This window comes from Panthera onca, chromosome B2, assembly GCF_046562875.1.
Source record: "Panthera onca isolate mPanOnc1 chromosome B2, mPanOnc1 haplotype 2, whole genome shotgun sequence".
Lineage (NCBI taxonomy): Eukaryota > Metazoa > Chordata > Mammalia > Carnivora > Felidae > Panthera > Panthera onca.
Genome location: NC_138343.1, coordinates 110,451,857 through 110,475,742, shown reverse-complemented (window position 1 = coordinate 110,475,742; position 23,886 = coordinate 110,451,857). Strand labels below are relative to the sequence as shown.

At 33.6% G+C, this 23,886-nt stretch overlaps 1 protein-coding gene and 1 long non-coding RNA gene across 2 annotated transcripts in view; one reads left to right on the top strand and one right to left on the bottom strand.

Moving 5' to 3' along the window:
* TRDN (triadin) overlaps positions 1–23,886 on the top strand; it is a 388,244-nt gene that overhangs the window by 270,630 nt on the left and 93,728 nt on the right. Inside the window, exons 23-24 of the mRNA XM_060616557.3 lie at positions 16,894–16,944; positions 23,013–23,063. Of these exons, the coding sequence (XP_060472540.3) occupies positions 16,894–16,944; positions 23,013–23,063 (102 nt within the window). The remainder of the gene's footprint in view (positions 1–16,893; positions 16,945–23,012; positions 23,064–23,886) is intronic.
* LOC132667599 (uncharacterized) overlaps positions 17,037–23,886 on the bottom strand; it is a 63,227-nt gene continuing 56,377 nt past the window's right edge. Inside the window, exons 3-4 of the long non-coding RNA XR_009605255.2 lie at positions 21,783–21,861; positions 17,037–17,160 (exon numbers count right to left, since the gene is read on the bottom strand). This is a non-coding gene — a long non-coding RNA (uncharacterized LOC132667599). The remainder of the gene's footprint in view (positions 17,161–21,782; positions 21,862–23,886) is intronic.

Here is a 23,886-nt window from a genome sequence, read left to right as displayed (position 1 = left end):
TTGGCATTTGTAGCTTTGCTTTTAGAGCCAAAGCATATTAAGAGAAGACTGACAACAGTGTAAAATGCCCAACACTAGTACTTGTACCTAAAAAATAAGTGATTTAAACACAGATTGTTTATTTTTCTTACCTGCATGTTGGTGTCAGTTTCATTAATTCTATAATGTTTCCTCAGGTAGGTAGGAGACTAGAATTGGTTCTTAGAAATGTGAACTTACTTCTTCAGATAATTTTATAATTCATTTTTTTATGAAAGATACCTTTTATCATATAAAATCTTAGGCTTTTAGCTTGTATAAAAAATGAGGTTCTTTCAATGGCTCTTTTTATATTGACTTAGTAAATCATTTCAATTTAAATATCGTAAAGCAATAGCTTCATATAGTTCAACTATAAATACCATAAGAAATAGAGTATTTGGGTAAATTGCATATTTTTGAGATGATATGTCTATGACTAATCATTGATATGAAAAATATATTTTGTGATTTAAAAAATCAAAAGTTTATGTAAAATTAAGTCAATGATATTCTACAGATTTCATCAGAGTATTCTAAAATTTATTCATAAGATGAGGCTTTAAATCTATTTTGTACTTCTGCAGTTTTTAGTTATCTGTAGAAGTATAAATAATCTAAAACTAGTATATAAGGCATTGAAGTATGATTAAATAGTTTTTAAAGTCATTTTTATTCATTTAAGCTTGTACTTATAAACTTGCACTTGGGAAAAATATTATTTACAAACTCTTACTAGATTTAAAATACACTTGGTGATCTATATAAAATTGTGTATATTGAACCTCTGTACTTGGTCTGAATTATAATTGTACTCAGGACACATTGATTAAGCTAAACTTCACATTATGGGAAATTCATAGAGTGAAAGGTGGCATGAATTTTATTTTAACATAATGTAGTAAACTAGACATCATATCACGTAAGAAGTAGAAATTTAGTTAATCTAACTTCTGCAAAAGTCCAAAAATGTAACTCTATTTTATCTCTAACTCATGATGAACCATGTGTTTTTTTAGTTATTCTTTTTGTGAAGATCTTAAAATGGCTGGACTGGAATTTTGAGTATAAGGAAACACTTTATAAATAATTTCTCTACTTTAAAGGTGTACCTTTAAAGATGTACACACACACACACACACACACACACACACACACAACCACCACCATTAATTATTCCTCCTTGTTTAGAAATCAGTTACCTAGAAGTATCAAGAGATACAAATGTTTAATACAATAAATGTTGCTATCCTTGTAGTGAGAGCTAAGGAATGCCAAAGATAAAACCTTACAACATTTGCTAGGTGCTGTGTGATACCATATGAGAATTCATCTTTAGATATTCTATATTACATCTAGAGAAAGTACATCATGTTTCATTAAGCTTAACTTATTCATTTGTTGATATTTAACTTCTTATAATTAGTGAACATTTTGCTCCTTGGTATTCATTTTCTAAATTGAATTTTCTAAATTGACCTGCTTCCTATATCCCATTTACATTTCTCTTTTCAATCTTGCTTTCATTCAGAAGAAAATTTTTAGTAATATTTGTTTGTTACTAGACAGATAAGCAAAACAGTCACTCTAAGGAAGCATCCACTGGCTTGCTACTTCCTGGGGCAGGGAAGGACATCAATCAAGACAATTAATTTAAAAAATACAATTAACTTTGAAGATCTGAACTCTAGATTGGAGTCACAGCATCTCTCTATTTTTAATTGTCTTCCTTCAAAGTGACTTAAATCCAACAGTGAGAAGGTAAAGGAAATAGTAATAAATTCAATCACTTGCAAATCATTTTTCCTTTTCTTTCATTCATTCACACATATGCATGACTTCACTTCAAGTCTTCTTTAAGAGTCCGTTCTAGAAGTCTGTAACAGTGCTGGAATACAGTATGTGTTCAATGATATCTGTGGGTTGAATGAAAACCGAGGGATTTTTGAAGAAAGGACTATTAGGTGATCCAGATTTGAATGAACATGGCCTCTAAATATTGTGCAATTAAAAGAATATTTTAGTTCATCAAAACATGATTTCAATTAGTGAAGTTTGTCATATTTCAGAAACCAGGACATAAGTGATTAAATTCTTCAGTTTTAAAGTGGAACTAGTAAAGAAAAAATAATAATTAAATATGTGTTATTCATTAACGACATCATGTTGTTATGATCTTTGCTGATGGTGTTGTTACATAAACAAAATTGCCTGCAGTGGACAGTTATCATATGGATAAACATATTGAAAAATTAAATTGTAGTAATTGCAACTATTGTGAATTTCTTTAAAAACTTACAATGAAAGAGAAAGTTAAACAGTTGCCCAATTAATACAATAAATGATTCTAAATATAGAAACATTAGGCCTATCATTTCCTTTCTTATTTTTACAACTATGGAGCTGAATTAGATGATCTCTTACTGCTTCCAAGTGTAAAATTTTCTATTCAACAAAGTTTTTAAGTGGTGTTTCCTTACAACAGAATATAGAGTCTATTTCTTCTTTAAGGGAAGGCTAGTCTAGAAGGACTTACAGTTCTAAGACTTAGAGATTCAAATGCTAAGGGAAACCACACTATAAACTTGAATACCTATAGATACTTCAGTATCCTAAAAATAAACTGAAAGTTTCACTACAGACATATTAAGTACAATTTTCCATTCTCTTAACAATTAAAAATCACTTCAAAATCATTAAATAGAAACATGACAGGAAAATATTCACAAAAAAAGATTAAATAGAATTTACATGCCTATTTACCACAAGAATAAATCTTAACACAATTAGTAATCATTTTATTCAGGATAAAACTGGAACATGTGGTTCATAAATGTATCCAATGCAGTTCCTTTCCTATAATAAAAAAATTCTGCCTTGCCTTAAATTAAGAAATGTTTCTGAATTCACAAACATGCTAATTTATGTTCACCTGTAGAATTTCTGTCTTTCTTTGCCTTTGATTCTATTTTGTAAACAATGGTGCCCTACATAATTGTATTAGTGTTTTAAGTTGTCATAACAGCAGGTGAAACCCAAATGCTAATACATGCTTTGTGTTTTTGTCATTGTCTTCACTCATCTTTTCAGATTCTTCTGTTCTTTGTACATGCACTGGTCTACCTAGAATATGTGATGTGTACTTGTAGATTTATCCCATATTTTCAAGTGAATGTTAACAATAAGAGTAATGATTTCCTGACAGAAAATTATTTATTTAAATAAGTAATGTTTATATTTTGTGGTGTGTTAACATTATTTTTAAAAGATTAGTATTATGTTTAAGATCAATGGAGTAAAATTGAAAGTTTAGTTAATACAAGTTGTATTTAACTATTTGCTTAATGTGTGATTATAAAATACCCCATTTGCACATGTGGACTAAGTCATGCTGTTGACCCTCAATAAATGTTAAATGATAACAATACTATTGATTCCTGTGAATTCCAAACTTTTTGACAACAGTTTGTGCTTTGATTGTTTAATATTTATTGAGCGCCCACAACAGACTAGGCGCTGGGGAATGGGTGTGAGGAACATGAGGTGGGCTACAGAGAGAAGATGGTTTACATGTGGAGCTTATACAGCATGTGAAAATGAGTATACTCTGCATATTTGTGTATTTTATATATTTTTGAGAGAATCTTTAGCAATTCTCCACTGTCCCTCTTGCTCACATAGCACATATCACTTTTTTTTTTACGTTTATTTATTTTTCAGAGAGAGAGAGAGCATGCCTAGGGGAGGGGCAGAGAGAGGGAGAAAGAGAATCCTAAGCAGGCTCTGTGCTGTCAGCACAGAGCTCTACGTAGGGCTTGACCCCACCGACTGTGAGGTCATGACTGGAGCCAAAACCAAGAATCGGACGCTTAACTGACTGAGCCACCCAGGCACCCCCACATTTCACTTCTTACTCTTATTTTATTTAATACTTTTAGAATGTTCTTACAATTATTTTATCTTGTGTATAGGAAATTCCTTTTAATAAGCAGACAAATCTAAATCTTACTCATCACAGCAGAACAACATCTATTCAGAAGAAATTTGTATTGTTACATTGATCTCCTGCAGGGTGCCACATTCTGCCATGAAACATTTGGTTCATGTGATTCACACATGTATTAGTAGGAATGCCATTCAGTGCCAAAGAGAATTCCAGCCCAATAAAGGAAAAATGTGTGTCAATGCTGTTGACAAGATTTGGAGGTGATGCTATGAGACACATTGTGCTGTACCTTTTTCTCTCAAAGTTAAAGCTTCTTTGTTATTAATGATCCATTTTCTCTAAAAAGCTAATGTGTGACTTGATCACTCTTACTTTATGCAGGATATACTAGAGGCAAGTACAGGTCACACAGGGAAATCATGGTAATGCCCAATTTCTGTTTCCATGCAGGTATTCTGCCTTTCCATTATCATGAAAATGAATTATTCATCTGCCTATCTAGCTTCTGTGACCAATTTTTTTTAGAGATTCTGAGCATTTTATGAAGAGGCACACTAACACTTCAAGATTGCCCTAGGAACCTCCCCTTACACTTCATACTGGGGTCACCAATCTTAACACCAAGTAACCTTATTAACTGCAGGTCAGAGATACTGGTATATAGTTGAACTTAATTACTGGAAATTATCAGAACAGACAACATACCCTAAAGCAATGTGTCGTTCCTACTATGCCTGCATTTTACTCTTACCATGATTTATCAAAGTAGTTTCTTTTTTTTTTTTAATTTTTTTTTTTAACGTTTATTTATTTTTGAGACAGAGAGAGACAGAGCATGAACGGGGGAGGGTCAGAGAGAGAGGGAGACACAGAATCCGAAACAGGCTCCAGGAGGCTCTGAGCTGTCAGCACACAGACCGACGTGGGGCTCGAACTCACGGACGGTGAGATCATGACCCGAGCCGAAGTCGGCCGCCCAACTGACTGAGCCACCCAGGCGCCCCTCAAAGTAGTTTCTTAATGGAAATATTACCAATCTTTTAGTTTCTTAAAAGTAACATTTTTACATCAAATGTGTGCTCTTGCTTCACTCATAAGTCTCAAACCTTCTCTTGATTTACCTTCAAACGAAGCTTCATGTAAAAATAATAGAATGCAATTTTGAACCATTTCTTAAAGCCCAGTCAAATCTGTAAATATGAAGAAAGTTGTCATATGATCTGTGAATTTAATGGTAATGAACTTCAGATGTCTTTTATCAATACTTAATATAATTTTATAATTTTAAAACAGTGAAAATATGCATTCTTATTATCTACGTCTTAATATTAGGTTGATAGTTCCTTAAGTCATCCTTAAATCTGTAATATGCCATTTTTATTCTCCTCATAGTGAAATTCTCTTACAGATCTTATTTTTCCTAATATATAATTTCAATAACCATCACCCAGATTTGGCATGTAAAAATATTTTTTAATTATTTAACATAGATATTTGGAATTTAATATTTTGTTCACCAGTGAGAAAAATCAACTTTGTTTCTTTGATACCCTAGGCTAGATTGTATAAAGGAATGTGGAAATGCATCATAATATTTACCATACAACACATCATGAAAATGCCTCCTTACAAGCTCAAGTATATCAAGCTGCTAATTATGTCTTATTTTTCTATTAATATTTCCTTCCACTCTTGTTATTATCTTGAAGCCATATATGGGTTGGATCTTTTTTTTTTCCTTAGAAATCTTTAGTAGAAAGTAGATTATAAACTATGTAGCAAAGTTTACTGGTTATAACATGGGTTGTTTCCTGCGACTTTTTGTTCTTTTTACTGACTTTTCCTTCATTTATAAATCAATTTTCTATTAAAGACCTATTTACGAAAAAAAATTGGCATACACTACCTTGAATAAAATTGTGTAAAAACCAATTGTTATGCTATATCCTGTTAAGCTCCATTCTCTAAAAATCAAATTGCAAAAATCATATGAAATAGCCCCACATAAAAATGCATTGTTACTTTCTCCTTGTTGTAAATGAAATTATACATTTTAGGTGAAATAACTTCAAGAATGAACATGAAAATTTTATCAACAGTCTATATAAAATTTACCTGTGCCTTATTGGTTATTACCACCCCAATTTTTCATAGAATGATGATGTAGTATAAACTGATTAAAAAGTAATTCTTTTAAAAAATGAAAATTTAATTCAGATCTTCTTTGGAATTCTAAAATGGCAAAATATGTTAAGAAATTTTTTCATTATTATAGCTTGCAAAGTGTGAGGTTTTTTTACTTGATTCTTATACCAGGAAAAAAAAAAAAGATACTAATCAGATTACCTATACAAAACATCTATATTGTCCTTAAAATCTTGATAACAAATAAATAAATAAATAAATAGATAATAAAAGTCATTGTGAATAGTTCTTAACTTGGAGTTAGCACTTGTATTGTGGTCCTTGGGGAAAAAAAACTGAAGAAAGCCAATGGTGGTTAAAAATGTCAGCCTCCTTGAACAGTGCAGTACAGAGGTATCTCAAAATAACATGTATAGCTTAGTCTACCTTTCCTATAATTTATCCAGTGACATTAGGTTAGTTACCTGCCTTATCTAGCCTTTTTTCTAAGCCAAGATTATTTCACTTAGCGATCTCTAGAGGAACTTCCAGTCATAATATTGTCTATTTCTCATCTGTAAAAAATATCTCTTATGCTTGAGATATTTCCTCTTTGCTCCAAATGCTGAAGCATAGACTTATTTTTCTGATTGCAAGTACAATCTGTACAAAAGTATATGCAAGGAAGTCAGATTCAGATTCTAAAATGATAATGTTTAAAAATGTTATATAGGGGCGCCTGGGTGGCTCAGTCGGTAGGGCGTCCGACTTCCGCTCAGGTCATGATCTCACAGTCGGTGAGTTCAAGCCCCCGTTGGGCTCTGTGCTGACAGCCCAGAGCCCAGAGCCTGCCTCGGATTCTGTGTCTCCCTCTCTCTCTGCTCCTCCCCTGCTCATACTTGTCTCTCTCTGTATCAAAAATAAATAAAAACATTAAAAAAATAAAATAAAAATGTTATATAAATCTATTAAAAAGAATTATCTTATTTTAAGTATTTATTCTGTTTACATTTCAAAATATACACCTAAATAATACTTAAAAATCAAAAAATACATCTCTGGAGCAAAGCATGCTATTGGATATTTAATTTATGGACATGAAGATTCTCTAAATGTGATTTAACCAAAGGTATCAGTAACAATGGCACACAAGATGTAGAAATTATGCCTTTGAAACACACACACACAAAAGAAACTATAAAAAATGAAACAGAAGATATTGTCTCTGGAGATAGGAGAATGTGGAGAACATAACTGTGGGTGGTTTCAGTTTTGGACTATTTCCAAACAAAATTGCAATGACTTTCTATGTATTGTTAGTCAGTTTAGTATGTATAATATTCTTTTATGAACAAAACTTGATTAATTACATTGACATGATACCAGAAAGAATGTTTGCATTTAGCATCTTTAAAGACTCTTCATCATTGGAAGGCTATAAATTTAAATTCATTAGTAGGATACTGTAGATCCCTTCGTCACCAATTCTCAGTGTGACTTTCAAGCTTTTTCTCACTGCTTTTTCCTGACTTTGTATATCCAGAGATCCAGCCACATGAACTTTCACCCTCCATGGTTTGCTTATGTTGGAGATAGCTTTCCAATTCTTTGATGACAAACCCTTTATCCAGTTTCAGAATCCACTGCAAATGGCAGTGCTTCTGTGATATCTTTTCTCATTCCATCAGCTAGAGTTTGTTAATCCATATGCTATGGGCCCAGTGCCCTGTGTATGTGTCTGTATCATCCATATTGATGCATTCTGGCATTAAATGAACTCAGTGCAATCATTTGTGCTTTCCCAGCTCCCAACATAAAAGAGGCACTGAATAAATGTCTACTAAATAGATTGAGTTAATCTTTATAAAATACAAAAAATGTATCCTCCTTTTAAGTGAAGTCCCAAGTGAAGGAATCTAAATAGACAAAGGTCCTTGTTTGGGTAGGGGGATCGCTTTGTCACATTGATAAGCACTGTATGAAGTAGAATTTCTAGTTTGTTGAAATGGCATTAGCTTTTGTTTTACCTCAATTAATTCCCCTTTGGGAGTCTTGAACCTCAATTTTCTTTTCCATGTGTATATATATCTCTAAGTTTAAAGTAATGTTAGATTAGAGATTTCTTAAAAAATATATAGCATGGAAATCTAAAGTATAAGCAAATAAAATAAAACAGCAAATAAAAAAAATTTATACCATGACCAAGCGGGATTTATTCCAGTATGCAAAGCTAGTTCAACATTTCAAAAACCAATTAATATAATTCATCACATCAACAAGCTAAAGAAGAAACACATGATCCTATCAATAGGTACAGAAAATCACTTGACAAAATCTAGCACCCATTCATGATTAAAAAAAAAAAAAAAAACTCTCAGCAAGCTAGAAATACAACAGAACTTACTTAACTTGATAAAGAATATCTACAGAAAACCCACAGCTAACATCAGGGTTAACTATGAGCAGCTAAAGTCTTTCCCACCAAGATGAGAAAAATGGCAAGGATATCACGTCTAACCACATCTATTCAACATTGTACTAAAAATACTAGTTAATTAAATAAGACAAGAAAAGGAATAAAACTCTACCACCTGGGAAGGAGGAAATAAAACTGTCTTTGTTAACATATGATGTGATTATCTGTATAAAAAAATTCCAAGGAATCAAGAAAAGCTTCCTGGAACTAATCAGTAATTATAGCAAGGTTTCAGGATACAAGGTTAATATACAAAAGTAGATTGCTCTTTTATATGCCAGCAATGAAAAATTGGAGTGAACAAAATTAATAATGCAACACCATTTACCTTAGCAACAACAAGGAAACATTTAGATATAGATCTAATAGGATACTTGTAAGATTTACATGAGGAGAACTACAAAACTCAAATGAAAAAATAAAAGAATGAAATAATTGAGAGTTATTTCATGTTAATGGGTAGGCAAACTCAAAATTGATAAGATGTCAGTTCTTCCCAAACTGATCTATAGACTCAATACAATCATATAAAAATCACAGTGGATATTGACAAACTGATATTTATGGCTATCAACAAACTGATTTTACAGTTTATATAGAGAAAGAAAAGACCCAAAGTAGCTAAGACAATAGAATTAAAAAGTTGGAGAAATGACACTACCACTTCAACTGTAGCTATAATGCTATAATAAACAACACAGAAATATTGCTATTATTGCTGAAATAATAGACAAATAGATCAGTGGAACAGAAGAGAGAGCCCAAGCAATAGACCCACAAAAATACAGTCAACTGATCTTTGACAAAAAAAAGCAAAAGCAGTTCAATGGAGAGAGTATAGCCTTCTCAACAAGTGGTGCTAGAACAATCAGACATCCACAAGCAGAAGAAGAAGGAGAAGGAGAAGGAGAAGGAGAAGGAGAAGGAGAAGGAGATGGAGAAGGGGAAGAAGGAGAAGGAGGGGAAGGAGAAGGGGAAGGGGAGGGGAGGGGGGAGGAGAAAAGGAAGCAGAACAAGTAGCTAGACACAGATTCTACAACCTTCTCAAAAAATCATCTCAAAGTGCATCATAGACCTAAATGTAAAACTATGAAACTCCTAGAAGATAACATAAGAAAATCTAGGTGGTTTTGGGTTTTGGCAATGACTTCTTAGGTACAACATTAAAGGCAATATCCATGAATGAAAAATTCATAAGTTGGACTTCATCAAAATTAAAAACTTCTGTTCTTCAGAAGATTCTGTCAAGAAAAAATTTGAAGACAAGACACAGAATGGGAGGAAATATTTGTAAACCACACATCTGATAAAGGACTATTATCTAAAATACACTGAGAACCCTTAAAACTCAACAATAGGAAAATAAACAACTCTTTTTAAAAATTGGCAAACGATCTGAACAGCTACTTTACCAAAGAAGATATACAGATAACAAAAAGCATATGAAAAGATGTTTGATGTCACACATTAGGAAATTAGAAATTAAAACAATGAGATGCCACTACATACTTATTGGAATGGCTGAAGTTCAAAACACTAAAAACATCAAATGTTGAGGAATATGTGAAGCAACAGGAACTCTTATTCATTGTTAGAGGGAATACAGAATAGTACACCCACTTTGGATATCAGTTTGGTGGTTTCTTATAAAACTAAATGTAATCTTACTATATGATCCAGCAATCATGCTTTTTATTGTATGCCCAAATGACTTAAGAACTTATGTTCATGCAGAACATACAAACAAATATTTATACCAGCTTTATTCATAGTTGGTAAAATTTGAAACCAACAGATATATTGTTCCATGGTGTATAGAAAATTAACCTCTGATACATCCATACAATATTTTTTACAGTGCTAAAAATGCATGAGCTATCAAGTCACAGACGTAGAAGAACCTAAATTCTACTTCTAGGTGAAAAAAGCCAATCTTAAAAGTCTTCTTATTGTATAACTCCAACTACATGATATTCTAGAAAAGGTAAAATTACGGAGATAGTAGAAAGTTCATTGGTTGTCAGAGGTTTCAGAAGAGAGAGGGATGAGTCAGTGGAGCATAGTGATTTTTAGGACAGTGAAACTATTCTTTATCATACTATAATGGTAGATTTATGTCACTATAACTTGTCAAAATCAATAGAATGACCAAAACGAATAGTGAATATTAATGTTAATTGTGGACTTTGGTTGATAATGATGTATCATTATTGGTTTATTGAATTATAACAAGTGTATCATGCTAATGAGAGATATTGATAATAGGGGAGGCTGTGTGTGTGAAGGGTGGGGGTATGTCCGAGCCCTGTGTACTTCTCATTCAATTTTGCTGCAAACATTAATCTGCTCTAAAAATCATTGAAGTTCATCAATTTTTAAAAAGCATACAAATCTCAATAAATTAGTCCATTAGATGAATTTCAAAGTATTATATTTTGAGATTCTATACCATGAATAATGGGAGGATTCATACAAAACCCTGTTTACTTTTTATTATATTAATAATTAAAAAAAAAATTTTTAACGTTTATTTATTTTTGAGACAGAGAGAGACGGAGCATGAACAGGGGAGGGGCAGAGAGAGAGGGGGACACAGAATCCGAGGCAGGCTCCAGGCTCTGAGCCATCAGCCCCGAGCCCGACGCGGGGCTCGAACTCACGGACCGCGAGATCACGACCTGAGCTGAAGTCGGACCCTCAACCGACTGAGCCACCCAGGCGCCCCTATTATATTAATAATTTTTAAGTTAACATTTTTCTTATATTCAATTATATATCTTCAAAATTTCTGTGTGTCATCTCATAAAATAAATTTCATGTTTGAATGCTTAAACTATAATGAGACTAATTTCTAAGAACTCACATAAATGTGTTTATAGAAGAGGAGTTCTAATTATGAAAAGAAGTTCAAAAGAAAATACAGACTATGGATAGTGAATATTATTGTAGTTAAAATAGAATATATTATATTTAAAAATGAATAGATCATTAGAGATTATTTTAAACATTGAAATAAGTGTATAAACTTACGTGTTTCAGATTATTAACATTGGAAATTCACCATCTAAAATTTCTTGATAACAAAAAGCAAAGTGTTAGGTTTAAACTTCCAGGAAAAAAAATGCTAGGTAAATATTAGGTTGAAATATACACTTTTTTTGCCCAGGAAAACTGTCAAATATCAACAATTTCATTTGACTTTGATACCTTAGCCAGGTTGGGATTGCAAAATTGGGCAATAACTAACCACAGAAGGTGGTTATAATGATTATTGGGCTTAAATGTAAATGTTAAAGGGTAATTTTCCTAATAAAATGTAGTCAGCACAAAATTTGGAAAATTTATTAATTTATTCAATAAATAGTTACTGAATTCTTAGTGTGTGCCAGATGGCTTCTGATGGGTAGTTATGGAGAACATTGATATGACGTTATGATGCAAACATGCTCACTGATCATTCTGAGGAGGCAGCTGAGATGCTATCTACTTTATAATCCACTATTCTCTCAGTACATAGTATTTAGCTCTAACTTTGTAGTTTGATAGTCTGGGTTCAAGTTTCCCACTACTGCTTAGTAGCTGTGATCTTGGGCAAGTTTTTACCTCTCTTAGCTTCGGTTGTCAATCTATGAAATGTAGATAGTACCTAACTCACTGAAATGAGTGAGAAATTAAAGAGATTTGTTTCAGTCAGCTTGAGGTTCCTATAACAAAAACACCACAGACTGAGCGGCATACACAGAAATTTATTTATCACAGTTCTGGAGGCTGGGGAGTTCAAGATCATATTCCAGTCAATTGGGTTCCTGGTGAGAGTCCTCTTCCTGGTTTGCAGATAGATGCCCTCATTCCTGATTTGGTAGAGAGAGAGGGAGAGAAGGAGAGACAGAGACACAGATCAGCTCTCTTTTGCCTCTTTTACAGGGGCACTATCTCATTCATAAAAGGCTCTGATCTCATGACCTAATCACTTTTCAAAACCCCACCTGCAAATACCATTATTTTGGGTTTTAGGTTTCAACATATGAATTTTGGAGGGACACAAACATTCAGTTCATAACAAAATCATATGTAAAATGCTTAACAATATAAAATAACATTGTATCATTGTATGTGAGTGCAGGAATGACCAAGACTTAGCTTTGCCTGCCCCCAAGCGAATTACAGTCCTATAATGATATTTTTTCTTGAAACAAATGTGAGAACTTTGACATCTTGGCCAAACATTATTAGATGAGAAAAATTTTATGGCTAATAAAGTTTTCTTTGAAAAACAAAATCTTTTGTAGTAGATTTAGGGCTCAGTAGCTAATTCTGTGCCTAGGAGGTCCTAGTTTATCTTGGGTCCCAAATATTTAAAGAAGTGATATTTATTTTTTTTTTTAATCACTGAATATTGCTAATATTTCTGCAAGAGCTGGGCAGAGATGAACCAAAATGACTAAAATGCACCCCACTGAAGTAATTCCCAAAATTCTGATCAGTATTCAGATTAGTAGCGTGTAATGAGGGCCGGAATATAAAGGTATGTGCAGAGTCTACTTTTCGTAGCCAAACTACACAGCGTAAAATCATCATAATTATAAAGTTCAATCAGAATTTAAAGGAAAGAGGTATTTAGATGATTTTAGGAGAGTCCCTCAACTAGGATAATTTGAAAACTTAAACTATGGTAGGGAAGAGCTGGCCAAAAGCGAGAATACTGAATCCACTGGACAAGACTTTCTCCCCCATGGGGACTACAAGATGTGTATTAAACAAGTTCTACATCTGTTAGTTGTTTTGAATGTTATGCTGTGCTCCGTGTCAGTCTTAATATACTAACACAGCCCAGTTTGCCTAGATCTCTACAGTGCTTGAGTAATGCAAGAAAGCTCTTTGAATGTGTATTTATAGTATTATATGGTTGGTTCTTTCTGAGCTCACTAACCTTCCAACTCTGTACTGATTATATAGCTAAACTTTCAAAGAACAGTTTAATTTGCCTTATTTACATCATTTCAGGAATACCTCACCATAGTCTCCAAGTGCTGACAACATTGTTCAGATGTCATTCAAACAAATTTTATATTATGCTTTTTAATTAGGCTGTCCAATTAGAGGTAAATGATAATGTTGGTTACAAAATTATATTCTTTTTTAAAAAAATGTGAAGGCTAAGAAATAAATAATAACAAATAGATTAAAAAAGATACCAACATATAAATATAATTGAATTGGAAATATTTTTAATTAAGGATACTTAAACAGATATTTAGAGAAAAACATTCTAAAATATTACAATTATGTTTGTCAAGTTCTTTAGCCCACAGAATAGGGAATGATTCAATATATCATTAGCACCAAGAGAAAGTTCAAGACAGCCTCTGATCATGTCATACTTAATTACAAAGTTAATGGACAGTGTTCCCAGTAAAATTAAACTCTGACAACATCTTTTAAGGAGCACTAAAACTTATTATCAAATAAATATCAATACATTACATTTTTCCCCATGGGAATTATAATCATAGTATTTTAAACCATTTAGAGAACTTGAGAATGCTTTTCTCTGTATTGATTCATAAAATTTATATTTTGGAGTTTGTAAAATGTATTAAATTCTATAAAACGCCTTTTCTAAAATATCTCTGATTGTCAAAAATTATGTCCAAATGAACATAAAACAATGACAGATGCATGTAGATCATTCACATATTAACTATTTTAAAAATTCATGCAATTAATCACAATTAAATCACTTTAGGAACAATATTGTATCACTTTAGGAAGGAATAGAAACGTTATGAAACAACTTTAATACTTTTGATGCTATATGATGTATATTAATAGTCATATCCAGGAAATTATCAGGTATCATTAAACTTATAAATGGAGTTCTCTAAGGGTGCCTGGGTGGCTCAGTCAGTTAAGTGTCTGACTTCAGCTCAGGTCATGAACTCGCAGTTTGTGAGTTCGAGCCCCATGTCGGGCTCTGTGCTAACAGTCAGGGCCTGGAGCCTGCTTTGGATTCTGTGTCTCCCTCTCTCTCTGCCCTCCCATGCTCGCACTGTGTATGTGTCTCTGTCTTTCAAAAGTAAATAAACATTAAAAAATTTTTAAACACATTGCTTGGGGTTCAAAATATTTGTTTGTGCTAGGGAAAACCTCTAGTGCTGATTTCCTTTGCTACAATATTATCCATTATTTCAGTCTTCTGTTTTGCCTGTTTTGTAGACATTTAAAAAAAAATTCTGGAAAGAAACACTGTTGTTATAAATACATTTTATCTTCCACAAGACCATGTTAGAAGAAAAAGCAAATGCTATATTATTTTTGTGTATTTTGATCAGATATATTTAGGCCCTTAAATTAAAAAAAAAAATTCCTGAACTTACTGAAATCGAATATGTTTCTCTTAAAACAATTTTTACCCAGTAAGTTTTTGAAACTTGACTTGCACTGCTATTTTGAACACAGTTTGTGTGAGTTTTAAACATCTTGCAATAGCTAAGCAAAATTTATAAAATTAAGTTTATTACCACCAATAGGTGAATAATATTTCAATATTGGCAATTTATATAAGATCAGATTTGAAACATACAAGTAAAAAATTATAACCCATTGGTCTCTTTTTCAATTTGCTTGTATTATTAAGAAAATAATTTTTAACTTTCTGGTTTATTTTGCCTTTGTATACTTAGTTTATTCACTAAGTAGGGTCAGTATGTATAAATAAAGTAAATAAGATTTGTTGGGGCATTCAAAATTCATTTTACTGATTGTATTATTTGTTTCCATTTATAAATGAGACTGCAGGTTGCTTTGCTTCTGCAACAGTTGCAAATTATCTGTGGTTCACCTGTATTTCCAAGTATTTGCTAGACATTTGCTTTTTTGGGTGTCTTGTAGCTACATGAAACAAAATATATTCAAAACAAACATGATATCTTTCTCCAAAGTCTTCTATTTCTTACATTTTACATTTCAATTGATAGCAGATTATCCTTCCGTAAACATGTACAACTCCAGAAGCTATCCTCAGCATTTTTTCATCTGTTTTATATCCTACATCCAGTTTTATTGCTAAATTGACATTTCCTAACCAGTGAGACTCTACTCAATTTAGGAGCCTTATACTCAAATGGCATCTTCTCATGAAAGCCATCTCAATTATAAAGTAGAGTTAATTAATCATTTCTCTGTTGTTTACGGAGTTTCACTGTTTATGGAGCTTCGCTGGAGAACTTATCACACGCTGCAATATTTTGCTATTTATTAGCTGGTGGTTTCAAGTGCTGTTTCTGTGTACAGACCACTCCAAAACTTAGGGAGTATAAAACTATAGCTAGTTTTACTGTGCTCATGATATAGAGGGTCAGAATTTTAGGAGGGATCAAGTAGCCAGTTTTTATTTGGGTATCTCATGTGCCTGTAATCAAACATAGTCTTAGAGCTATTGACTGGGCTGTGTATATGTAGCTTTTCCAACATGGTGGTGTTAGTTGGATTACTGACATGGCAACTCGCTTCCTCAGGGTTACTGTCCCTAGAGAAGCAGATGGAAAGTGCGTGATCTTTCATGATTAACCCAGGAAATCACATAGGATAATTTCCATTACATTCTGTTGGTTACAGGTGACTCAGCAAATGGACAGATGACCAGCTCACGCCACCCCATTCTTTCTGCTGTCCTTCTAAAATGTGTCTTTCTCTCCATTTCATCTATATCTCTCTAAACCTTTTCCATTTTCAAGGTCTCCCTCAGTATCACCTGCCTTCCAAAGCCTTTCCTGATCTTATCATTCAGCTATAAGAGCCAGTACCTTTGTGGTTGAGTACAGAAAAATATCAGTTATATCTCAGGTCTCCTGTCATGAGCCACATGACCTTGGAAAAGTTATTTAATCCTTCCATGTGAAAAACAGAAATAGTAACAGGATCTACCTACCATACAGGGTTGTTATGAACATTGAAGGACCAAACAGTAGAGAGCATTCCCTATGATATATAGTATAGACAATGTTAGCTACCATTGTTATATCTTCTTTCCTCAAAGCCTATAGCATTTTATTTGTATCTTTTATGTGTCTATCATAATCTTCCAATTGTGATAATAATTTGTGGGCTTATTTTGTATCTTTTGCATATTTTGCATGTGTTTTAGAGGCCACTTGTGCCAGTTGATATGTCTGTCTTGAATATCAACTCAGAGCCCCTCTGAGTCTTTAAGCCTCAGTAAAAAAAACAAAAACAAAAACAAAAACAAAAAAAAAAACCATGAAAAACTTGCAGTTTTTTTTACTCTCTGATTCCTTATAAACTTTTCTCCCTATGATTCCTCTTGCAGAAATTAAAAAAGAAAAATCCGGGAAGACTTCCTCAGTTTTGAAGGATAAAGGTAATAGAGTCAATTTGATGTAACACTAGTATTTGATATAATACTAGAAATTTATTAGCAAAACTATCTGAAAGAGTCCATAGTACCTTAGAGTCATCTCCTTTGCAGATATGTGAGCCCAAACTTCACAGGTCACATTCATATATTTGAAAACTATGTCCCTCAAAAACTTTCTTCTAGTTCATTGTCAGTTGAAAAGTGCTCTGATTACAATTTCTAAAAGAAAGAAAAAAGAAAGAGGATTTTTCCTTAAAGAATGAGAAGAGGGGGAAAAAGTTAGAAGGAAAGTAAAAGTTATGGAAAGAACTTGCCCTATGTGCTTTGATTCTCTCTTTTCTATGCATTCATAAAATATATATTTAGTGCAGAATCTATGCAAACACTTGCTAATCACTGGAAAACAAAGACGGCAAAGCCGGTAATAGGGAGGAAGACTCTGGAATTAGAGTTCTGAATTGTTCTTTTCCAAGACTCTTAGTCAAGTTCTGTATGCTTGAGTCTTGTCTGGCTCTATGTTACTATGAAAGAGCATGACATTCTTATTTACATTTTGCATTTTCAATCTCTGGAATGGACTGACTTTCCTTTATGTCCATCTAAAGCCCAGGTCTCTTTCCAAGCATAAAACATCAAGCCTTCTCTATCTATTTCAACTTTCACTGAATTCTCTCTTCTGAATTCGTATACTTACATGTTTATAATCTAATATACACATATATATGTGAGTGTATATTTTATTAATTATTTGAAATACCACCTATTTAAGCATCAAGAGTTAATGTTATTCACATTAATTTATGTGGATAGATAAGTACCACATTTAATAATTACTTTTTGTGCATCTAGTATGCGATAATCAGAACATGTACTCACCAGACATAGGGAGTACAAGAAAGTCATGGTCTTTGCTTTCATGGAATTCATAGTATTAATTACATAATTAATTAAAGCAATAAGAATTATAGAGGAGATATACAGGGTGCTATAAGAGACTGCCACGGGGGATTCTAGTCAAGTGTGGGGCATCTGAGGAGGCTTTCCTGAAGTTATATTAAATTCAAGTAGGAGGATGAGGAATTAGCCAGGCAAATGTGTAAGAATCGTTTGAACGAAGCAGGGCATCTGCTCTTTGATATCTACTTTATACATTTTGCTTTAGCAAGTTGTGCTTGAGATCTTAATCATTTATAAACAAGGAAGCTGAGGCAGAGATAATGTAAGATACTCAGTATAACATCATAGGTAAGAGGTGAAGACAAGAATCAAAGTTCAGTCTTTCAGACACTAAAGTCCATCTCTTCATTTTAACACAGATAACTGCTCCTTAAATAAGGTTCTTATATTTTTATTCTTCAAAGCAATTTTTCTTTGAGTGTAGAGTCATTACCTAAGTTTGAAAAATCTATTTGACTCAGAAACATTGGCTCTGCAGTATGTAAATATAGTCTTAGTCCTTTAGCTATTGGGGGGAGGGGCTCCCCTTAATTCCCACAGAAGAGTTTAGTCTATTTTTTCTCCAGTGATTATCTGTACTTTGAGAGAGATTCCTCATTCTCCTTTCTCATTTTATCTGACAATTAATGAGATTATTTTCCTTGATTGTGTGAGAACTGAAGTGTCATTGAAACACACTACCAGGAAAATCCAAACATATATATGGAGATATATAGGGATATCTATATCTAGATGATGAATCGATAGATAGATAGATACATACACACACATATATAAATATATATGTATATGATTTGCAAACCATAATTTGCACGAAGTAAACCTTCCCTCCTTCCAATGTAGTGTGAGATACATTTATTTGGGTTCACAATTATGCCACAGGAATATTTGGGCCTTATATTATTTGTTCACAAGAAAAGCAGTTCAAAAGAAAGACTGGAGCTTACCTCTAAAACTACCTTTGAGGCACTGATGATTACCAAAGATTTAAACTACTACTTAAAAGACTTCACTTGTGCCAAAGCTTAAGCTAGTTGGAAATGGCAGTTGTAAAAATTTGTCCCGGAAAATATGATCTGGGGGGTTTAAATCCACACTAACCACTTCACTAAGCAGACTCCTGTAATTTCTATTTTTGTTGTTATTGTTATTAATGTACAATTTCAGGCAATTTCCTAGTGAATACTTTGTCTTTAACGTTAAATCCTGTATTTTGCAAGATGTCTCCACAGTCACTAGAAAATTATGTATATAAAGGTTCACTGCATATGATTAGTGATTTAGAACTATTTCAAATGCACCTGTCTTATTATTCAATTGTGTTAATGCCATCAAATGTCTTTGTTATGTATAAGTTAGATACTATTTTAGAAGAATTTTATTACCACCTTTCCTTTGTTTTCTGAGTATAATTTATCATTACAAAAAAATTCAAAGAATAAAGTGCAGCATTACTTGTAATATTTCAGGGACATTAAACACTTCTGCCATATTACTGTATTTGAAGAGGTTCTTTGAAGCCTGCTGCTGAACTGTGGCAGAATCAGAATGCAGCAATTCCACTTGCTAAAAAATCCACTTATTGCATTGGAGTCACTGTATTTTGTGAGTTATTTCTATTAAGCTGCTACAAGTTTGCCTACATTTGCCAGTCTCATCAATTCCACTTGCATGTACACATTAGAATACATACTGAAATAGTGCTACAACTCATAAACCTCGGGTTATCACCCAGAAATCCTTTGAGGCCCCATTTATTGGGAATGTGATGGCCATGAGCAAATTAAGGATTTAGGGAAACATGATTAGACTGTGCCTTTATTTAAGAAGATAGAGGTGTAGGGAAGAAAAAAGAGCAGGAGAAAGACACATCTTGCTGGCTTTTGCTGCTGGTTCAGCTACTGACTTCCCTTGGTTAGTGGACTCACCTAAGTCCTCTCAACACACCTGCAAGAGCAGAAGCCTGTGTGGCCTTGAACATCAAGAAACCAGACAATCCTGTTAGACATGCCTATTATTGGTTATATTCTCTATCTTACTGTCACTTGTAACAGCTAGTCTGATTTATATGATGATGGAAGAATCACCCATGGTCTGAGGCACTGCAGACTGAACCCAAACAAGGCAACAAAGAGATTAATTAATTTCTCTTCTACTGAGACCACAATAGTAGCACTCTTAGGTTACTCTGGTATTGGAGTAATATGATGGATGTTAGAGGTATTTTCTAATTTTGTGACCCAGGCCTGTGTATGTTTGGATCTAATGCCAGAGAATTCTCAGTGGAGCTTGTCTTTCCTTATATTCTGATGCTTGGGACCATGCACATGATGATCCCCCAATTTCTATTTGTCATAAACATGCTTTCTCTTGGCCATTCCCACCTGTACAAACAAAAGATAGAGCTAAGGATGAGGTAAGTTGTCTGAGGACCTTGATTCCCAATGATTTAGAGTTCATTGTGGACACTCACCCTAGTTTATTACTGCCTTTATCTGGGGCAGTGTAGAGGGATTAAAAACCTGAAACCATTTTCCTATTCTTCTGTGAATTTTTTTTTTCCATCACAACCTCCTTGCCCAGATGACTTTGAGAATTCTAAATTATATCCAAGCATCTTTAAATATGTTCCAGATCTTTTTTTTTAATTTTTTAATGTTTAGTTATGAGAAAGAGAGAGAGAGAGACAGAGAGATAGAAACAGAGTGTGAGCAGGGGAGGGGCAGAGGTAAGAAGACACAGAATCTGAAGCAGGCTCGAGGCTCTGAGCTGTCGTCACAGAGCCCGATGTGGGGCTCGAAGTCATGAACCACGAGATCGTGACCTGAGCCAAAGTCTGATGCTTAACTGACTGATCCAACCAGCACCTCTAGATCTTGATAATCAAGATTCATAAGCTTTTCTGTAGGCTCTTGGACAAACACAAAGAAACTACCATATTTGTAAAATCACACCAAAAAAAGTGCTCTCCAATGCTTTGCTCCTGACAAACAATACAGATGACTTAAAAAAAAATACCTTAATAGCTGACCCAAGCCAACAATATCCTTATCCTTCCTAATATACAAGTACAGAATTACTATATAACATTCTTCACAGTTTGGGTAAGATTTGATATCCCACTCCTTTCCTACTTCAGCCTGTGGACTTCCTAAATCAGGTGAAAACCCCTTGAAATCAAAATGGACACTGAGAGGAAATGACCTTCAAGAAAATCAGTGCAAGAAATGATCCAGCCTGGGAGCAGAAGGCATCTTCCTATTATTGAACTTGGAAATAAAAATCACTTTTGGGGAGCCTGGGTGGTTCAGTCAGTCAGTTAAGTGTGGGACTCTTGATTTCGGCTCAGGTCATGATCTCATGGTTCTGAGATCGAGCCCCAGGTTGGGCTCTGTGCTGTCAGTGAGGGATGTTTTGGGATTCTCCCTCTCTCCCTCTATCTGCCTCTCCCCCACCCCCTGCTCACACACAAGTGTGCTCTTTCTCTCAAAAATGGACATTTTTTTTTAAATCAATTTTAGTGGCCTAGAAGGCTCAGTCAGTTGAGTGTCCGACTTTGGTGAACTTTCACCACATTTAAAGTGAGGAGTTTATGACTTTCAAATACATTATAAATTTGCATTCCACCTCTTCTTTCTTTCTCCACCAATATCAAAGCAGTCTTGTGGGTTCTCTCCCTCATTCTTGTGTTTTATAACTACTTTCATCTCACGCAAACATATACACCTCCCCACTTAAATCAATATGCTGCATCTTGAACTTGAAATTCCAGGTGCTGCACTCTCCCACCCCACTAGGAATCTGTCCCCACCAACATTTCTCATTTCACAATACATTATTATTTTTTTCTGGTTTAGCCAGGAAATGCAAAAGCAGTAAATTACCCCCATTAGCTTGAAAAAAGTTAATGAAGCTTCTCAGTCTGTTTATTCAATCCATGGCTCTTGATTTCATCTTCAGATGCTGAAATACAGAAAAAAAAATAGGCCCTACTTATACTTAGCACATTAAATGGCAACACGGAATTTTCCTTGCCACCAAAGCCATTTAAAAATATTCTGCAAACATATGGATATTTAAGGATATGGAAAGGAAAATATGGATATTTTCTACCAAGAAAATCTTGCTTTGAGGGACACAGCCTTTTCAACAGAACTCCTAAGTCCATTCTTGACACTATCCAAAGTCACCTGGACTCAATTCTAAGCAATTGCTTGAGTGAGATATTCATTTACGAGTCCCACCATCATATTCTGCACTCTCCCCCTGACACACACACCATAAGGTGGGAATAGAACAAAGGGCTGGAAGGATAGATTATTCCCCTTCCCTTCCTTTCTCACTGCATCGAAAGTAATTTTTGTCCGTAAAATGTTTACTGAGATATGTTGCAGACAAGGCAGAAAACTGGTTTATCTTTTACATAGGCTATTGAGGAAGTATGATCCTATTCAAGACATCACCCACATATATGTCTGGAACACATGATATGATTAGAATCACTTTATATTTGAATCTGGTAGAATAAACAAAGTTTTTTTTTTAAACTAAGGGCCACATTTTTACGATGGTGGGAGTTTATAGATAAAATTGGCTTTTGTGTTTTATTTCTGTCTTATTCTTGAAATGTGTTTGACTGGAGTCTGATGACTGAAGCACCACATTTACATGACAGATGCAGGGTTTTCCATTTGTTTATTTAAAAAAAAATAATCACATAGCCTGAAAGAAATAAACTAACTTAGTGCTGATTATAACAGTTTGGGAGACTTCTAGAAGCCATATGTTTTTTAAAAAATTACAGCTAAAATAAGTTCCTATCCATCCAAAGCCCATTCTCTTAAATGAACAAATAGATTGTAACTCATTTGACAATTTACGTTTATTTTAAATGAAAATGATCAGGGAGGATGGATTGTTGTACTCTATACTGTTGTTTCCTTGTCTCTGTATGATTAAAATCATTTTTGTAAGAAAACATTATATAAGTTCCACCCAAGTTCACCTTACTTATAGCTCACTGACTCCATTATATATGTGTTCTCAAATCCTTTTATCTTGGCTTCAAATAAAGGCTCAATGTTTTGTTTTGTTTTGTTTTGTTTTTTTTCCAGAGCCTATTAAGGGGAAAGAAGTGAAGCTTCCAGTTTCCCTAAAGGAAAAAGGTAATATTGTATAATGAAATGTGAAAACACATTGATCTGCCTATTGCATATTCAGTTATTTGCAACAAAGCAATATATCATTTATTTTTCAGGCTTTTAAAACTATAACTTTCATACACCCTTGTATATGTGTGAGCAAAGGAAAAAGGACTATTTTCTCTCTCAAATTTCTAAATTTTACTATGAAATAACAAAGACAAGAGTAACTATGTCAGAAATACTGTGAAAGCTTTTTAAAATGCATATGTTATTCTGACTCCACCAGTCTGTAGTGGAAAATCTGCATTTAGTAAATATCCCAAGGTGAATCTTAAAAAGAATAGCTATAGAAACCAAAGACTTAAGATAAAAACACTTAAAATTTCTCAGTGTTAGCTTGCCATTCTGTTAAGTTTGGATACAACCAAACTCTAAACAAATTTTATAGCTAGGAGGAACTTAGAGATAAACTATAGTCCAAAACCTTCGTCTTATAGATAAATAAAAATGGAGTAGCCAAGAAACTTTTCAAAATTATTGTGATTTGCAATACAGTCAGCATTAGAAATCTGATCTAAAGCAAACACCTCCAGCCTTCCCATTATACTACAATCAAAGTAATGTGGATTCTGATATGCACGAAGTTATGTCTCCTAAAACATAAGTAAATATGGTTAGTCCAATATAATATATTTAGTTTCTAATTAATCCCAGTACCTTCTATGGGCACGGTATCATATTCAGAATTTTCTAATATTTCTTATTGTCAAGATGAACATAAGTAAACCAGTGAGACCATGAAATTATACTGACCATACTGAATGTTAAAAATAGGTTAGAAATA